At 40.5% G+C, this 17,793-nt stretch overlaps 2 protein-coding genes across 6 annotated transcripts in view; both read left to right on the top strand.

The window, feature by feature from the left end:
• The window catches only part of Cwf19l1 (CWF19 like cell cycle control factor 1), a 24,673-nt gene extending 22,029 nt beyond the window's left edge, over positions 1-2,644 (top strand). For both annotated transcript variants that reach the window (XM_005352331.3, XM_026781613.1), the window contains exon 14: positions 1,234-2,644. In XM_005352331.3, coding sequence (XP_005352388.1) covers positions 1,234-1,378 — 145 coding nt within the window. In that variant the 3' untranslated portion in view covers positions 1,379-2,644. The remainder of the gene's footprint in view (positions 1-1,233) is intronic.
• A 2,006-nt stretch (positions 2,645-4,650) lies between these two features.
• Chuk (conserved helix-loop-helix ubiquitous kinase) overlaps positions 4,651-17,793 on the top strand; it is a 38,528-nt gene continuing 25,385 nt past the window's right edge. For 2 of the 4 annotated variants that reach the window (XM_005352330.3, XM_013348196.2), the window contains exons 1-9: positions 4,651-4,794; positions 8,097-8,191; positions 10,246-10,360; positions 11,982-12,051; positions 13,808-13,896; positions 14,952-15,041; positions 15,176-15,300; positions 15,491-15,598; positions 16,227-16,362. In XM_005352330.3, coding sequence (XP_005352387.1) covers positions 4,690-4,794; positions 8,097-8,191; positions 10,246-10,360; positions 11,982-12,051; positions 13,808-13,896; positions 14,952-15,041; positions 15,176-15,300; positions 15,491-15,598; positions 16,227-16,362 — 933 coding nt within the window. In that variant the 5' untranslated portion in view covers positions 4,651-4,689. The remainder of the gene's footprint in view (positions 4,795-8,096; positions 8,192-10,245; positions 10,361-11,981; positions 12,052-13,807; positions 13,897-14,951; positions 15,042-15,175; positions 15,301-15,490; positions 15,599-16,226; positions 16,363-17,793) is intronic. The other 2 variants (XR_003377291.1, XR_003377292.1) reach the window with 1 other exon arrangement.

Raw genomic sequence — 17,793 nt, 5'->3', positions numbered from 1 at the left:
ACTCCCAATGGTTTCACACAGTGGTGATCTCTAGCCACTCCCAATGGTTTCAGCTGGGCTTCCAGTAAGCCTTTAGCCATTCCTAGACTAGTTTGGAAAGCCTCCAAGAGATTGCCCCATTGGATAAGTCTAGAAAATAGAGGGTTTTTTTTTTTTCAAATAGATAATTGATAAACGAGAACAAATATGTTAAATGCTCTAAATATGTGGTTTAATCTTTTTGCCTTTGCAACAGATGTAGGTAGGCACAGTGGGGGCATACATAAAGCATATGCCAGTACACGCAACCGTGTATAGTCGGCACAGTGGTTTGTGATCATGGGAGTTGTTTATGTTTTCAACCCTGAAAGTTTTTATAATACTAATATAATTGATACGTTTTATATTTAATAGGGAAAGTGATTTTATCTTCATTTCACACTATGAAGAAACATGCTCAAGGTTTGAGCTTAGAACCTTTGTCTTTCAGAGGACCACTGTGATTCATTTTCACCTCTTTATTGTATCTTCAAAGTTGAAATGAGCCAAATAGATTTTTCTACTATAGTAAAATAAGTTAAAAGTAAAAATATAAACCGTTAGAAATTAGAAGCTGTGTGTATATGTATCTGTGTAAATTGTTTTCTTCGCATTGAACTTCTCTTGGTGTACTCATACAATGTGAGTCACCTAGAAGGATAGGCAGAGGGATTTTAAGTCAGAATGGGCATGACGTGACTCTGAACCATGCCCTCAGCAAACTGTCTCGTCAGACTGCCAGAACTATAGTAAGACGAGACAGAACAGCTGCTGGGAACATGCTTTGGTGTGTGGCTTCTGTCCTGTACCAAGTCCTATATGGAGCCCTCCTGTAGTGAGCCTTAGATCAAGGGTTAGAGATGAAGTTGTATTCAAGTCATAGATACCAAGTAGCAGAGCTTGGAATGAAATTCGGTCTGTTTTTTTGATGCCTGTTGTCTACTTTGTATGTGGTGTTCCTACCCTGAGAACTAAAACTGTAGTTTTGAGTTGTTCCAGAGAAGGAGAAATAAATGGGGTAGGAGAGGTCACTTAATATGGCAGTGATTTTAATAGAGAAGAAGGCAGAAATGTCAGTCAGGTCTGGAGAGCAGTGTAAAGAGTAAGAAGTCTACGTACTCCTTAGAAGCTACTGAGGAGAGCCGGCTGGAGAGGAACAAGGGACTGGGTGGGTTTCAGTTGCTATTCACATTTTTCTTCGTATTCTCTTTGCAGGGAGGTACTGGCCAGTGAAGCCATTCTCAATGTTCCTGACAAGGCTGACTGGAGGCAGTGTCAGATCAGTAAGGAAGAGGAGGAGACCCTGGCTCGCCGCTTCCGGAAAGACTTTGAACCTTTTGACTTCACTCTGGATGACTAGGCAAAGAGAAGGACACTTTATGAACTTCACAGGAAATTCTTACATCCTCTTTTTAGAATGCAGCTACAGAGTCTCCCATGGGGGCTGCCTCCCTGCCTCTTTTCCATATTTGCCCATGGAACCTGACTGCAGCAAGAGGCTTAGGATGGACTTTTTTCTTTTCTTTTTTAAAGAAATCATTCTGAGATGCAATTGTATGTGAAAAGAATGTCTGCTCCATATTTCTCAGAACAGCTATGTTTGTCCACATCTTCACAGACTTTTAACCTTTTGAGGTTGGGTGTGGTTGCTCATGCCTGTAATCTCAGAAAGTAAGGAGTTGTGGCAGAAGAATTGTTGTGAACTAAGGCTAGTTTGGCCTACATAGTTCCAAGCCAGTCTGGGCTATGGTGTGAGACACATCTTTGTCCCCCGCCCCCTCCCAAAAAAAGCAAAAATAACCTTCCCTAAATCTTATAAGTGATAAAAAGGGAATGCTTTTTTAACAAATGTCTTATGTTGCTTATCACCCTGAAGTGAAATTCTGTGTGTGTGTAATGGAGACCAGAGCTTTATGGCTAGCAGTTATCCCAGAGTAGCACAGGCAGCTCAGTCTGTGTGGGGCAGAGAAAACTGTGGCCTTCCTTTGCTGTTGCTTTCTCACGGTATCGCCTTCACGTAAGAGAATCCATCTCTCAGATATTTAACTCGGATATGCTGGGAATTTTTCTAAGTTCCAAGAGTCAGTGAATGTCCCAGCATGGTACTGATTTGTTTATGGTCTAATTGGGAAAGGAAGTGGCAGATTTAAGAAAATGAGTTTTTCTTTGAATGTGTTTTGGGTGTTTAACATACCTGAGTTACCCAATAGATGTGCCCAGATTGCCATTAGGTACTTCTAAAACTCAAGCAGATCGGGATTGGTGACAGGACTTTAAATGCATCTTAGATGTTTAAGATAGCTGAGTTATCTAATAGATGTGTCCAGAGTGCTGTTAGATACATCTCAAACTCATTGGCGATAGGGCTTTAGGGATCATCAGGGCATAGACCATGGTGAAATGACAAATAAAATAGGGCCGGTACAGTCAGTCCCATTCTACAGATGTTTAAGGACCAGTGGTGCTGTGAAGAGTAGGTCCGTGGAGCAGGAGCAGTGTGGCCATGGGAGAATGCTGCAGATCTGAAGCCAGAAGAAAATAATTGTTCTTCTTTAGTGGCCACTTAAGGCCCAGATACACTTTCACTGAGTTCTCACAAAAATTTCTTGACCTCCATTTCGCATATTAAAAAACAAAACAGGGCTGGAGAGATGGCTCAGAGGTTAAGAGCACTGGCTGCTCTTCCAGAGGTCCTGGCTGTCCTGAAACTTGCGCTGTAGACCAGGCTGGCTCCAAACTCATAAAGATCTACTTGCCTCTGCCTCCCAAGTGCTGGGATTAAAAATGTACTTCACCAGGGGCTGGAGAGATGGCTCAGAGGTTAAGAGCATTGCCTGCTCTTCCAAAGGTCCTGAGTTCAATTCCCAGCAACCACATGATGGCTCACAACCATCTGTACTGAGATCTGGCGCCCTCCTCTGGCATGTGGGCATACATCGAGGCAGAATGTTGTATACATATAACTAAATCTTTAAAAAAAAAACATTGAAAAACAAACCAGTCTTGGAAACCTGAAGTTTGTGAAGCCTGGGATAAACCATTCTACAATTACAAATAATAAAAGGCCCGGTCTTTACTCTTAGCACTCAGCAGGCAGATCTCTGTGAGTTTGAGGTCTGAGCTACATAGTGAGTTCCAGGTCAGAAATGGCTATATAGACCCTGTCTCAAAAAAGAAAAAAAAAAAAAAAGAATTCAACAAACTTTGAGTTGTGTTTTAAGAATAGAATATTTAAAAAGTGAAGTAACTGTAGAAACCAACTTGGGTCGCCTGGTTAACACTATCCTGGCTGTAGTTTTTAGTATCTCATAATAAAATTAGGTCCTTCCTGTGGAGACTGGACACACTCCTAGCGGTCATACACAGCAAACGAGGGTTCACGCTGATACGTGACAGTCTCCTCTAAGGGAGGCGTTCTCGGAGGCTCATTTGCTATCGCCTTTAAGCCTAATACTCCAAATCCATGGGATCCATGAAAATAATAGAACCAACTAACGGGGGAACACCACTCACCACCAGTGTCCACAACACTGACTTGTATACAGACACTGGGAATTTGATTCTGAGCATTCCAGCCTGGTGGAGTGCCACAAGCCTGAATTAGGTGGAGTTCTAGACCAGCCTGGACTATATGAGACCTGTCTCAAAACAAACCTCGGTTCCAAGAGGCAGATAACCCACTCAAATGGAAAGACGGGGAACTTTTTCCTGTGCAATCCACCACTCAGAAGTATGCCTTATTGGAACAAGGGCTCCCCCAAACTTGTCTTTGCAACCCTGTAGGGCACCTCAGAAACAATTCCAAACTAGAACCATTGCGTTGGCAAGTCTGAAACAAAAGTTGAGAAGTAGCAAGATTCGCAAGGTCCGAAGGGAAACTCACAAGCCTGGAAAAAAAAAGTTTTAACTCTGGAATAACATCATATCCTTGGGTGCTTTGGGATTATAGGAGAGATTCTGAGCGGACGTACAGGAGACCACAGTGCATTTGAAGACTAATGAATCAATGGGCTGGTTAGCGCTGTTTTCTTTCAGGCTTATGGTGGCCGTTATGGTGGTAGGGTTCCAGGGGCAGAAGGCAGGGCTCTGAAAAAGACGAAATGTTGATGGGGTGAGGACAAACACAAAGTTTGGGGTGAGAAACCTTCAAAGAACTCATTTAATTACAAACACACACAGACACACAAAACAAAAATCCCACAAATGAAGGCTCTCAGTCTGGAAGACGCTCAGGGTACTTAAAAGAGCACAGTGCAACCCGCCCGTGCCTGGCCCATTTGCCAGCACCAATCCCAGGAAAGGGGAAGTGTTCTCAGAGGCTCTTTTGCTGTATTACCTTCAATTCTGATATTCTAATTCCATGGGATACATGAAAATAATAGAACCAACTAACGGAATACCACTCGTTATCAGTGATCCGCAACATCGACTTGCGTACAGACATTGAGAATTTGACTCTAGGCTGAGTCTTACACTTTTGAGTTACTAGCCTCCCTGTCGCTGGAGTGCTGCAAACCTTAATCAGATGGAGAAGGCCGGGGCGGGACTTTTCCTGAGGAAATATCGGAAGTGACGCGTAGATCTCGCGAGAAACCGGACGCGCGAGCCTCGGCAGCCCGGAACCGGCCTTGGACCGGCGGCGAAGCCTGAGGCGGCTGGCGCTCCCGCCCCATGGAGCGGCCCCCGGGGCTGCGGCCGGGCGCGGGCGGCCCCTGGGAGATGCGGGAGCGGCTTGGCGCCGGCGGCTTCGGGAACGTCTGTCTGTACCAGCACCGGGTAAGGCGGGGGCGGGAGCAGTGGCGCTGGGTCCGGCTGGGCGTCCCTGGGACACCAGCTGTCAGTCAGGGTGGCAGAAGTGTGGTTGTGCTGGGCAGTGCCGGGGGCCGGTGAACGAGTGCGGGTGAGACCGCTTGTGAGCCTGTGCCAGGCGAGTCTCAGGTCCCCGGACAGTGAGTGAAATGAAGCTGTTGCAATTGTCGAGTGTGTGTGTGTGTGTGTGCGCGTGTGTCTGTGGTGATGAGGGGTATGTATGAACGTCCAGTGTGTGTGTGTCTGTGGTGACGAGGGGTATGTGTGAACGTCCAGTGTGTGTGTGTGTGTGTGGTGACGAGGGGTATGTATGCACGTCCAGTGTGTGTGTGTGTAGTGACGAGGAGTATGTATGAACGTTCAGTGTGTGTGTGTGTAGTGACGAGGGGTATGTATGAATGTCCAGTGTGTGTGTGTGTGTGTGTGTGGTGACGAGGGGTATGTATGAACGCCCAGTGTGTGTGTTGATGAGGGGTATGTATGAATGTCGAGTGTGTGTGTGTGTAAACAAGGAAGGTCCTTCCTGGTGTCCAGAGTTGAACCTTTGGAAACATTGGCAGACTTGGGTATTGGAGCGTTCCAGGCAAGGAACAGTGTGAGGGGAAGGTGGTGAAAAGGACCTTTGCTTCAAAGGGAAAGAAGTAGACTGAGGGGTTTGTTCTGGGGAAGACAGTTAAGATCGGGCCCGGGAAAATGTTTAACCGTTGCAACAGCAGTTACTCACACCCTTTAAAGATTTGTGAACTAACGGTCACCTTGCTTGTTTTAATGTTGGTGGGAGGAGTAGAACACAGGGCCTTGCACATGCTAGGCAAATGTTCTGCCACTGGGTTACACCCCCAGCCCCAGGTAATCATGTTTGAGTCGTGGGTCTTTTGATAATTCAGTAACAACTGTGGATCTTATCTCCAGAAAATTAATACCCATACAAACCAGTGCATTACCCGTGAGGGTTTGGCTTTGCTGAAGAATGTGGTGAGGTGTAGATTTTGAGCAATTGGTCTGGAAACTCTGCGGAAGGCTGTATCTCCAACCTAGTCCTGTGTGAGAGTTAACACACACTATCACTAGTGAATTTGAGGCCAGCCTGAGTGGGCTTAATATTGTGGTCAAGGGCAGCCTGAGTTATGTAGGCAGAGACTGTCTCGGAAGTAAACATAAGCTCAGTGTAATACCCTGCACACTGAAAGTCCTAGCGGTGTGAGCAGCCAGAGAACTTTCCCTAGTGGATAGGGTAGAACTTCTCAAAGGGTGTTTGAAAAACCTAGTTCCACGGAATACTTTAGAGAAAGAATGTAGAAGCCAGGCATGATGGGAACACTTGGGAAACTGAGTTAGGAGGATTGCCTTCAGTTTAAAGCCACCATGGGCCACAGAGAGACCTTTTGTTTAATGTGTATATGGGATGGTGATGTAACTCAGTGGCAAAGTACATGCCCAGGGTCCTGAGTTCTGTCCTCAGCACTACGGGTTCAGCCTGCCACACACTGAGCAGGGAATAATAGGGTCGAGTAAGGCTTAGGACTCCAGGGATTGCATCTACTAAACATATCCAGAGAGGGTACATGTAGGTTATGGGCAGATACTGTGTGATTTGATGTCATGGACTTGAGCATCTACAGATTTCAGCATCTTCTTGAGGTCCTAGAAGCCATCGTCTGCATTCTAAGGGGCAACTTCAGTACGCTCAAATACATTGGGTAAATGCTTGAGAATCGTAATTCAAATTAGGAATCCAATTTAAAAGCTCTAAAAATTAAAGAAATTATCTTAGTGTTTTCAGACTTTCTTCCTGCCTCTGTCTTCCAAATAACAGGAACTATAGACTCATATTACCACACACAATTTAGTCTCGTTTTTTAAAAACGGGCCTTTTTGTTATGCAACTGTAAACTTCCCAGAGAATATTTTCTATGAGAAGATTGACTTTCACAGAGTAGGTAAAATATAAACCAAGGTGTTGAAGGATCTCTTGTGGTTGTGACCTATTTAAAGTAGATAACTTCCTGTCTCAGAATTTAGGGCTTATTATCTTAGCTGTGCTGGAGTCTCCATGATGGTAGTAGAATCTTATATAGGATATGAATACTATCAGATACCTATTTGCTTATAACGAGAGCTGAAAGGAGTGCACACTGTGGCAAAGCCAGCTCTTAGTCTCTCTTAGCCCCCAACCCCTGCACTAGGAACTGTCGGGCCTTTAGCCTTCTTCCTCCTCCTATCTAATCTGTCTTGCTCCCCGCTTCCCCTTTCAGCCCCTGGGTCCTGCTCTCACCACTCATACAGTTTTTACCATACCTTTGGCTTGTAGCAGAAATGTCACATGTGTTATGCTCTTTTGAACTCTTTTTGTTTTCTTCAAGATTTATTTATTTATTATGTATACAATGTTCCGCCTATGTGTCTGACCGCAGGCCAGAAGAGGGCATCAGATCTCAATATGGATGGCTGTGAGCTACCATGTAATCATGTAACTGGGAAATGAACTCAGGACCTTTGGAAGAGCAGCCAGTGCTCTTAAGACCACTGAGCCATCATTCCAGCCCCTCTTTTGTGCTCTTAATGCATTATAGCCTATTTGGTTCTGACTGTGTTATTAGTGTCAGAATATTATGACTATTTCCTGAAATGTGCATAGGATAGTTTTATTTTCAGTCAGAATTGGTGAAATTACTAATCACAGGCAAGAGGTCTTAGGTTTGTATTAGGGTACTTGAACCGCAGTACACTTGTTTGGATGCTTTTCCAGGTCATTTGAAATGCAAAGATTAGGGTCTAGTTTTGGAGAGTTTTGTTTGTTTTTGTTTTGCATTAGGCTTGGTCGTATGAAAACTATTTCTTGCTGTTTTGAGGTTAGGGAGCCCTGGATTATTTTCTTCTTTCTGGATATACTAGAATTTGGGGCCCTTATTTCTTGTCTTGACTAAGCATGGAGAAGAAACTTGTTGGAGAAATGGTATCTTTGTCTATTTCTAATAGTATGTAGTTCTAAATCATTAACATACGTAATCTTCTGAAGAGACCTGTTGTAGCGTCCTTTTCAATTTTTGCTTATATACCGTGGTGTATTTGACAGCTCCAAATCATTGGTTTAATAGTATTATGGTTCATGTAACTAATGTTGACTAAAGTGGGCTGCGGATAATATGTGTAATTAGTAAGGCTAAAAAGAGTGTTTATTTTCCTGTGTTGACATTTCTTTGATTGTAAGTAAATCTGTATAAGAACATAATTTATTCATATTTTCTATTAATTTTTTATTTTGACAGGAGCTTGATATCAAAATAGCAATTAAGTCTTGTCGCCTGGAGTTAAGTACCAAAAACAGAGAACGATGGTGCCATGAAATCCAGATGATGAAAAAGTAAGTGTGTGCTCTGACTTCGAATGCTTTGGGTCTATAGCCCAGCCAGTTTCAATAGTAGGGAAGGAGACCAGGGTCCGCTTTTCTCGAGCTCTTTTTGGTAATGTCATTTTGTCTTGAATATGTGTGTTCTACTTTAGATAGTTTTATCACATTATGGCTAAAAGAGTTACAGTTTAAATCAGCTAGACAACATTCTCAACCTGGCTCTCTAAGTCTTTCTTCTGAATATTGAGCAACTTTATGACTAGTATATAAATCTTCATTTCTTTTTGTACTTAACTTTTATTAAATGATGAGTCTATTGTTTTTTAGACAATTATTCCAAAATTTCATAGCTCAAGCTGAATATTTAATATCTGTAGTATGGCTGAGTTAACTGTGCTTCTAGTTCAAGGCTTCTCCTGAGACATCTCAAAATGTTGACTTTAGAGCTGCCATTATCTGAAGGGTTGGCCAAGGCATGAGTATTAACTTCCAGGCTCACTCACACAACTATAGACCAGGGGTAATAGTTCTTCAGTAAGGGAGCCTCTCCACCAGGAAGTGCACATGCTTTAATGGCATGGCAACGGGCTTCCCCCGAACAATTATCTGAATGGGGGAGTATAAGAAAAAAGCTGATATATCTCTTCTGAAGATTTAAGGCAATTTTAAATAAAATATGAAGTCATATTTCATTTTTTTCCCACTGCATTTTATTAGAAATGGGTCACTAAGAATAGTGTATATGCTTAAGGAGAAGAGACTTGAACTTTTGAGGGGACCGTGATATATTTAGTGTGCTTATGTGAGTAGTGTAGTTTACATTACAGGTCTTTCCTGGAGTTGTCATCACAACTCTGTATCTGTGCAGTGCCCTGTTCTGTAGATGAGAAATGAAACAGTCATACAGCTGGTACTGGATTTGAAACGAGCATTTCTTGAGTTTAGTTTGTGCTCAACTCATTCTATTTTGGCTTTCAAACTTGGCTACATGGCAGAATTAACAGGAAGATTTAATAATATAAATTCTTATACCCTCATGCACTTGTCTCTTTAGTTCCTGGGATATGAGATTCTATAATTTCGGGCTCTGTTACACTGTGAGGATGATCACAGAGATGATAATAGATTGGTTTTTTTTTTTGTTTTTTTGTTTTTTTCTAGACAGGGTTTCTCTGTGGTTTTGGAGCCTGTCCTGGAACTAACTAGCTCTTGTAGACCAGGCTGGTCTCGAACTCACAGAGATCCGCCTGCCTCTGCCTCCCGAGTGCTGGGATTAAAGGCGTGCGCCACCACCGCCCAGCAATAATAGATTGTTATGTTAAAAAACAAAAAAGAACTATGGGGCTGGCGAGAGGGATAAACTGTTAAGTGTACTTACTGCTCTTTTGGAAGATCCAAGCTCAGTTTCCAGCCCCCACGCAGTGGCTCATAACTGTCTTTAACTCACTTTCCAGGGGATTCAATGCCCTCTTCTGACCTTCAAAAAAAAAATAATAAGAGCAGTTGAAGTCAGTAAATAATTTGAGTCATACTTATTGAAAAAAACTATATTTGTATATATTTGTATTTATATTTAAAACTGGAAGGAAATGCCCAGAGTTTTAGGGTGATGATTGTGATTGTGGAAGAAGCAGTGTGATGTAGGCTTTGGTACCAAATTGTCCGGTTTACATCATCATTGACAGCCTGCTTGCCATGTGGTGTTGTTATCTCTGTGTGCTTCATTTTTCTCATGGATGATACTCTTAACAGATACACTTGTGTTAAGATTATTGTGACAAGTCAGTTGACACATGTAAAGAGCATACTGCTTGGCACACAGAACTATAGTAGCAGTGATGGTATTTTTAGGTATATTTTCCTTGTAAAACTTGTTTATTTTAATTAGAAAATTCAGAGATTAATAGCTTATCAGTCTTTTAGCTAAGATTAAATGCAGTACAATCAGAATTAGAATTTTGTAAAGAAAATCAGTCTTATCTCACTAGTTAGTCCCCAATTATCATTTCAAATTCAGTCATTCTTCATTGGAAAACTTTTTTTATTGTAATTTTTTTCCTTGTTAGGTTGGACCATGCAAATATCGTAAAGGCCTGTGATGTTCCTGAGGAACTGAACTTTTTAATTAATGATGTGCCTCTTCTAGCAATGGAGTACTGTTCTGGAGGAGATCTCCGGAAGGTAGTATGGATGTTTCGAGATACTGAGATAGTAAATCACAAGCTTCAACTGTGTCTGAATCATGTGACACGATCATCGAGAACAAGGACAGACAGCTATAATCCTGCCGCCTGTTCTGTAAACACACTTTTATTGGAGCAGGCGCTGTGCATGTTTATGCTGCTTTTGCACAGCTCTAGAACTGAGTAGTGTAACAGAGATTATATAGCTTCCATAGCTTGAAGTACTTAATGTTTACTCTTTACAGGAAATATTTGCTAGCCCTGTCTTAGTGCTTTCTATTGTTGTGATTAAGACCACAACCAAAAACAACCTGGGAAAATAAGAGCTTATATGTATCCTAATCACAATCAGTCATTGAGGGAAACCAAGGCTGGGATAAAGTGGAAACCCAGAAGGAACACTGCTATTGGCTTACTCTTCATGACTTGCTCAGTCTGCTTTCTTATACAACCCCGTGATCTGGGCCCTGCCACATCAGTTGGTAACCAAAAAATGTCCCTTAGACATGCCTACCGACCAGTCTGATAGAGGCATTGTCTCATTTGAGGTTTCTTTTTTCCAAATGACTCTAGCTTCTGTCAAGTTTGAAAACGAAAAACAAAAAAACCCAAAAAACCCCACAAAAACTATAGTCATTCCAAACACCCTAGGTTTATTGTTGTTTGTTTTCAAGACAGGGTCTCACTGTGTACCTCTGGCTGGCCTAAAACTTGCTTTGTAGACTAGGCTAGTCTTGAGAGCTGCCTGCTTCTGCCTGTAAGTGCTGGGATTAAAAGCTTGTGCCACCATGCCTAGCTTAGAACATGCTTTTTTGTTGTTGTTTCCAAGGTGGGACTATGTTGGCCATTTTAAATAAAAATGCATTTGTGAGACCTATTAAAAAGTTGTCTTTTACCGGTACTGTTGGTGTATGCCTTTAATCCTAGCACTTGGAAGGCAGAGTCAAGCTGATCTCTGTGACTCTGAGACCAGCCTGATCTCTAGAGCTAGTTCCAGGACAGTCAAGGCTACACAAAAAGAAAGCAATAACGAAAGGGTTGTTTTTTTATATTATTATTTCTATTTAATTTTAGATGTATCTGTCTTTGCCAGCATTTTTTAATTTCAAGTGCAATTGCCCTTCTCTTTACTTTTTATGAGCCTTCTCATGAAATTTACTCAACCTCAGTATGGATTTGGTGCCTACTTTTTCCCTATATCTCATGTCATTGTTACTATTTTTGAAACAGACTCTTTCAGTGTAGCTCATCTTGGCCTTGAACTCATGGTGCTCCTGCCTCATCTTCCCAAATGCTGGCCTTATAGACATGTACACTGTGCCCCAATCCTTTTATTTTATTTTACTTTATTTAAAACAGGGTTTCTTTGTAGCTTTGGAGCCTATCCTGGAACTTTCTCTGTAGAGCAGGCTGGCCTCGAACTCACAGAGATCTACCAGAGTTCTGGGATTAAAGGCGTGTGCCACCACCACCCTCCTTCTTATAATTTCTTTATTGTGACTTTTTTTATTTGAATATTCTTTGACAGTATAGCAATTAATGTGTGTTGCCATTGTTACCCGGCAATAGTATAAAATTATGACTTATTTATTTGCTTGTTTGTTTATGTTTTTCTTTAGCTACTCAACAAACCAGAAAATTGTTGTGGACTTAAAGAAAGCCAGATACTTTCTTTACTGAGTGACATAGGTATGTAATTAATATTAAAATATTGTGATTTAATTGATGTGTACTGCTTAGAAGTTAAGGAGAATTGTCTGTATTTTCTACGAAGCATGTACGTTTTTAACATTTATAAAAAATTAGAGAAAGAAAAGATGGGAGGTGGTAGTGCATGCCTTTACTCACTAACTTGGGAGGCAGAAGCAGGCGGATCTCTAAGTTTAAGGCCAGCATGGTCTACAGAGTGAGTTCTAAGCCAGCCAGAACTACACAGGGAGACCCTATCTCTAAAGACCAAAAGAGAAATAAAAAAAAAAAAAGAAGAAGAAGAAAAAGAAAGATCCATTTCCAATGATGTTAATTAAAACTAATACATTTTTGGTATTTGTTTCTATTTGGATTTTTTGTTTGTTTTTTTTTTTTTTGACTATGTAACCTTGTCTAATAGATGTTTGAGTGGTAACAAAAAAAATGGTATGAAGTAGCAATTAATGCTCTTACAGAGTTTTGTTTATAGTGGAATTAATCTTTTGGGGAAAGGTCCTCAAGTTATCTTGGAATGAAATTCTCTTTTTAATCAGAATTACTACTGATAATCCCTAACGTAATTATGATTTAGACCTTTGGGAAACCTTGGAAGCCAGACAGGAGTTTCCATGTGTGTCTGTTGTTGATGCTTGTCAGACACGTGAGTTTCCATGTGTGTGGTATTGATGGTCTTCATAGGTAATAGGCAGCAGAGTCTAAGAATGTGATTTAGGTTGGAGGACAGGCTTACAGGTGATTTCTTGAAAATTAATTGTTTCATTTGCATTTAATATTGATTTCAATAAATTAAATGAGTTTATATTAAAATTTTCAGTGTTTATTTGATGTCACTAAACATTTGGTGAAGAAAATCTGAACTAGGGCTGGAGAGATGAGATGGCTCAGAGGTTAAGAGCATTGTCTGCTCTTCCAAAGTTCCTGAGTTCAATTCCCAGCAACCACATGGTGGCTCACAACCATCTGTAATAGGGTCTGGTGCCCTCTTCTGGCCTGTAGGCATACACACAGAACATTGTATACATAATAAATAAATCTGAACTATTCTAATGTTGGTGATGCCTCATATTAATGTGTGTGGGAGTGTGTGTTGTTGTATGTAGTCCATGGATGTGATTGTTGGTGTACACTCACCGGAGCATGTATATGGAAGCTGGAACAGCATGTTAGCTGTTCTGTTTTTCTCCATTTGATTATTTTGAGACAGGATCTCTGACTGAACTGGAAGCTCAACATTTCGACTAGGCTGGCTGCCTAGCCAGCTGCTGAGATATCCCTTCCCCACCTCTCAGTGGCTCCCTTTTACCCACTGAGCCATCTTCAATCCTCTGGACATATAAATTTGTGTATCAGTGTAGATCTATGCAAACTGTGAGGTAAAAATTGAATGTGGCTGGTCATGGTGACACCCACCTTTAATTCTGACACCAGGGAGGAGAGACAGATGGATCTCAGTGAGTTCAAGACCAGCAGGCCAACCAGGGCTACATAGTGAGACCCTGTCTAGAAAATGCTGAATGTGCTGGTGCATACTTGCAATCCCAGCACTTGGGAGGTAGGCAAGAGGATTAGGAGTTGGAGGTCATCCTCAGCTACATGGGGTATTCTATGCCAGACAAGGCTACATGAGACTCTGTCTCAAAAACACTAACAGTAAAAACAAACAAACAAAAAATGTGAGGTGATTATCTAAACAGTATTTTCTGTTACTTAATAATACACTTGAAATTTTATTTAGGATCTGGGATTCGATATTTGCATGAAAACAAAATTATACATCGAGATCTAAAACCTGAAAATATAGTTCTTCAAGAAGTTGGTGGGAAGGTAGGTGAAACCTTAAGACTGCTTCATGTCTGTTGTTACACTCTTCCTGATAATTCTTTAGAGATTTTAGTTTCCTTATTCATTCTGTATACATAGTATTTTATAAAGTTTCTATTGCAGTCCTCACTGTATTGGATTATAGGGGCCTTTTAATTTTAAACTTCTATTTTATGTGTTTCTGTACCACATGTGGTGCTTGTGGAGGACACAAGAAGAGGGCATCAGATTCCCTGGGACTAGAATTGCACGCTATGTGAGCCACTGTGTGGGTGCTTGGAATTGAACTTAGGTTCTCTACAAGAACAGCAGGTACTCTTAACTGCTTAACCAACTCTCCAGCCCTTGAACTGTAATTTTGTGGTTAGATTTTTGTCATCTCTGTGGAACAGTGGTTCCTTAGAGGAGCATCTGTCTTGCTCATCTAAGGACTAGGATGTTGATCTAATTGTGTAGGAAACTGCCAGAGACTAGTTAGCTTGATCCAAGATTATATGGTTAGCCAGGCATATTACCTGACATCTATAATCCCAGCTTTTGTAAAGTTGTGGCAGGAAGTTGCTGTAAGTTTGACCCTGTCTCAAAAATTAATAACAACAACAACAACAAAAAGATTGACAAACAAAATTAATGCAAGTTAAATAGTGATCAGGCTATCAGACTTCACTCTTTTGTGTTGTTCCATAGCCCAGGTTTTTTTACTGTCTCCTCCCCAGTTTTATAAAAACATTATTGCATTTCTTTTTTGAATTACATCTATTTTATTTATTTGTTTTGTGTGCATGAATGCATGCCTATGGTGTGACCTGTGTGCAGATCATGAGACAATCAATGTAGCAGGATTTGTTCTCCCATGTGAAATTCAGGTCATCAGGCTTTCTGACAGGTGCTTTTATCAGCTGAGCCATTTCAATGGCCCATATCTTCATTTTTTGCTGTGCTTAGGATCGAGCCCGTACCTACCTGGGAGCAATCTGTCACTAAGCTACATTCCCAGGCTACCTTTCTTTTGCAAATATTTCAATAATTTAATAAATATTATGTCTTAATATTCACAGATATTACATAAAATAATTGATTTGGGTTATGCCAAAGATGTTGATCAAGGAAGTCTCTGTACATCTTTTGTGGGAACATTACAGTATTTGGTGAGACAATATTTCTTTTGTTTGATTACTTAAAATTTTCATTGTTATTTCTTAAGGCAATGAATTTAATAGTTCAAAACTATAGTAGCTCTTTTCTTACAGTGTTGGCACTTAACGTTCCTTTCTATTTTAAGGCTCCAGAGCTCTTTGAAAATAAGCCATACACAGCCACTGTGGATTATTGGAGCTTTGGGACCATGGTATTTGAATGTATTGCTGGATATAGGCCTTTTTTGCATCATCTGCAGCCATTTACCTGGTAAGAAATGATGAGAACTTTGGCATAATTAGTGGTAATAGGAAAATTTCTATTGTTTCTATTGTTCTGTTTTTTCCTTTTCTTTTTCTATAGTGGTGAAATTTAACAGAATTGATTGAAGTTAAATGGTAAGAAACCAGAGAGTATTTGTGAGAATCAGGTTGTCAACTAAGCTGCTTTGTTTTTATAGGCATGAAAAGATTAAGAAGAAAGATCCAAAGTGTATATTTGCTTGTGAAGAGATGACCGGAGACGTTCGGTTTAGTAGCCATTTACCTCAGCCAAACAACCTTTGTAGGTGAGTGTGGACAGTTAGGCAGTTTTGAGAATAGTTATCTGTTTCAGGTAGCATTATCCAGTAGACCTTTGCATCAGGATGAAAGCATTGTCTGTCTGTCACTTGAGGCTTATTGAACTAGCTATGTGAAAGGTAGTTAGGGGTGGAGATGTGGCTCAGTAGTACAGTGCTTGCTTAGCATGCTTGCTGGCTTGCTTCCCAGTGCTGCCTGGGTTGGAAGAGGAGAGTGGTTAGTGTGACTGAGGAACTGAATTTTGAATGAGTAGTAAATTTAAATAACATTGTGATTAGTGATTATCATATTGGATAACAGATGATGTGGAACTGAAAACTATTGCCAATCAATGAATTGCTTTAGATGCTAAGAAAACCCAAAGAATAAAGAAGTAAATGGCTTTCCTGGAGATTGGAGTTGGACTCATCTTTTGGATTTGCCAGTCACAAAGTGATATGGGGATTTGGGACTGTTTTTTTATGGAAGAAATTTGTTCCTTGTCATTACATGAATTATTTGAAAGGAAGATATGAATGGTGCTGATAAGTCATAGGCAAGGAAGTGGACAACCTGTGAAGTTGCCTGTTTAATTGGAATATAATGATATTCATACAGTTTTTGTTCGTTTTTCAGTTTAATAGTAGAGCCCATGGAAAGCTGGCTACAGTTGATGCTGAATTGGGACCCACAGCAGAGAGGGGGACCTATTGAAACTACTTCAAAGCAGCCAAAATGTTTTGTATTAATGGATCACATTCTCAACCTAAAGGTCAGTTTTAATGGGGTGCGTTTTAGAATACCTGCACTGACTTTAGCAAGCTGAAAATGAGCATAGTTTATTGTAGGAATCTTTTCCTGGTGTCTATTTTAAAATGAACATTGTATCCTTAGAATGGATACTTTATTTCTTTAGCCAAGTTTTTCAGGTGTCATCAGATGGTCCAAGTAGCCTTTTAAAGTATCTTTGGGATTTCCCTTTATTATATTGATTGGTGCCATTACCACTTCCCTCATTTAGATTTAATTGTACTGGGTTTGACTTGGTGAGGAAGGCTCCCACTTGGCTCATGTCTGTTTACTTTGCTGCTGGAAGGCCAGCTTTCAGCAGGTCAGAGAAACTGGGGAGGATGTGTGGTGTCAGCAGAACTGCATCCACACAAAGGCGACCTTTTTCTGAAGGCCAAAGCTTAATTCTTCATTTCATTTTTCTCTCTGCTGTTGTTCCTACTCTGTTCCTTTTTTGTTCTGTTCTTTTACCATACAGTTTTCCTTCTACTATTCTTATTTTTATTTTACCCCTTTTATACCTCCTAAGACAAAAATTTCTATGCAAGAAAAGATTACCTCACAACCACAAGTTACATATTTTCCAAAAACAAATTAAAATCTTTACACAGGAAGAAATCACATTATGATCAAAAGTTGCATGTTTTTCTTAGAATCCCACAAATAGTTTAACATTTTTATTTGTATTAATTTTTTCATAATAACATCTTCACTCCAAAGCAATGATTCATTTGTAATTGATTAACAACTTTCAAGCAAGCCAAGCATATTTCAGCCAGTTCCTTTTGTATCGGCAGGCAGCTCTTTGCGGTTTCGGTGTAGTAGATTCCTACCCTATTTCTACTCTACAAAGCTTTAAACAAGTGATCTAGGTAACCATTTATCTTTCTTTACACACCATATGGTCATTTAATTTCGTTTTACAACTTTGCTTTTTCAAGATGTATACTGGGGCCTGTGATTAACTCTGTAAACGACATGACCAAGGAACTCAGACTTAACGTTGGGTGTGGGGATGTAATTTTTTTCTTTACTCATCAGCTTGTTTTTCCACAGGCAGAATTCATGGGTCTATAATGCACGAAACTTATTTGTTCTTATTTTCCATTTTCTGCAAATCTCACATCTAACAAAGGAAAGATGACTTTTAGCCTATTTTTGTCTGTTTTGTATTATTATTGGAGCAATTGGCAGAATAACCTAAACCATTTCCCCAATCATCTTTATTAACTGTCTTAACCACCTGTATGGTTCAAGGCCTTTGTCTACTTTTGTACTTTAACACATGCTATCCTTATACCCAGTCTAATGTCTGCTTTAACACATGCTATCCTTATACCCAGGCTAATGTCTGCTTGAACACATGCTATCCTTATACCCAGGCTAATGTCTGCTTGAACACATGCTATCCTTA

This window comes from Microtus ochrogaster, chromosome 8 (genome assembly GCF_000317375.1).
Source record: "Microtus ochrogaster isolate Prairie Vole_2 chromosome 8, MicOch1.0, whole genome shotgun sequence".
Classification (NCBI taxonomy): domain Eukaryota; kingdom Metazoa; phylum Chordata; class Mammalia; order Rodentia; family Cricetidae; genus Microtus; species Microtus ochrogaster.
The sequence above is the reverse complement of the archived record's forward strand: the minus strand, read 5'-3'. Positions and strand labels throughout refer to the sequence as shown.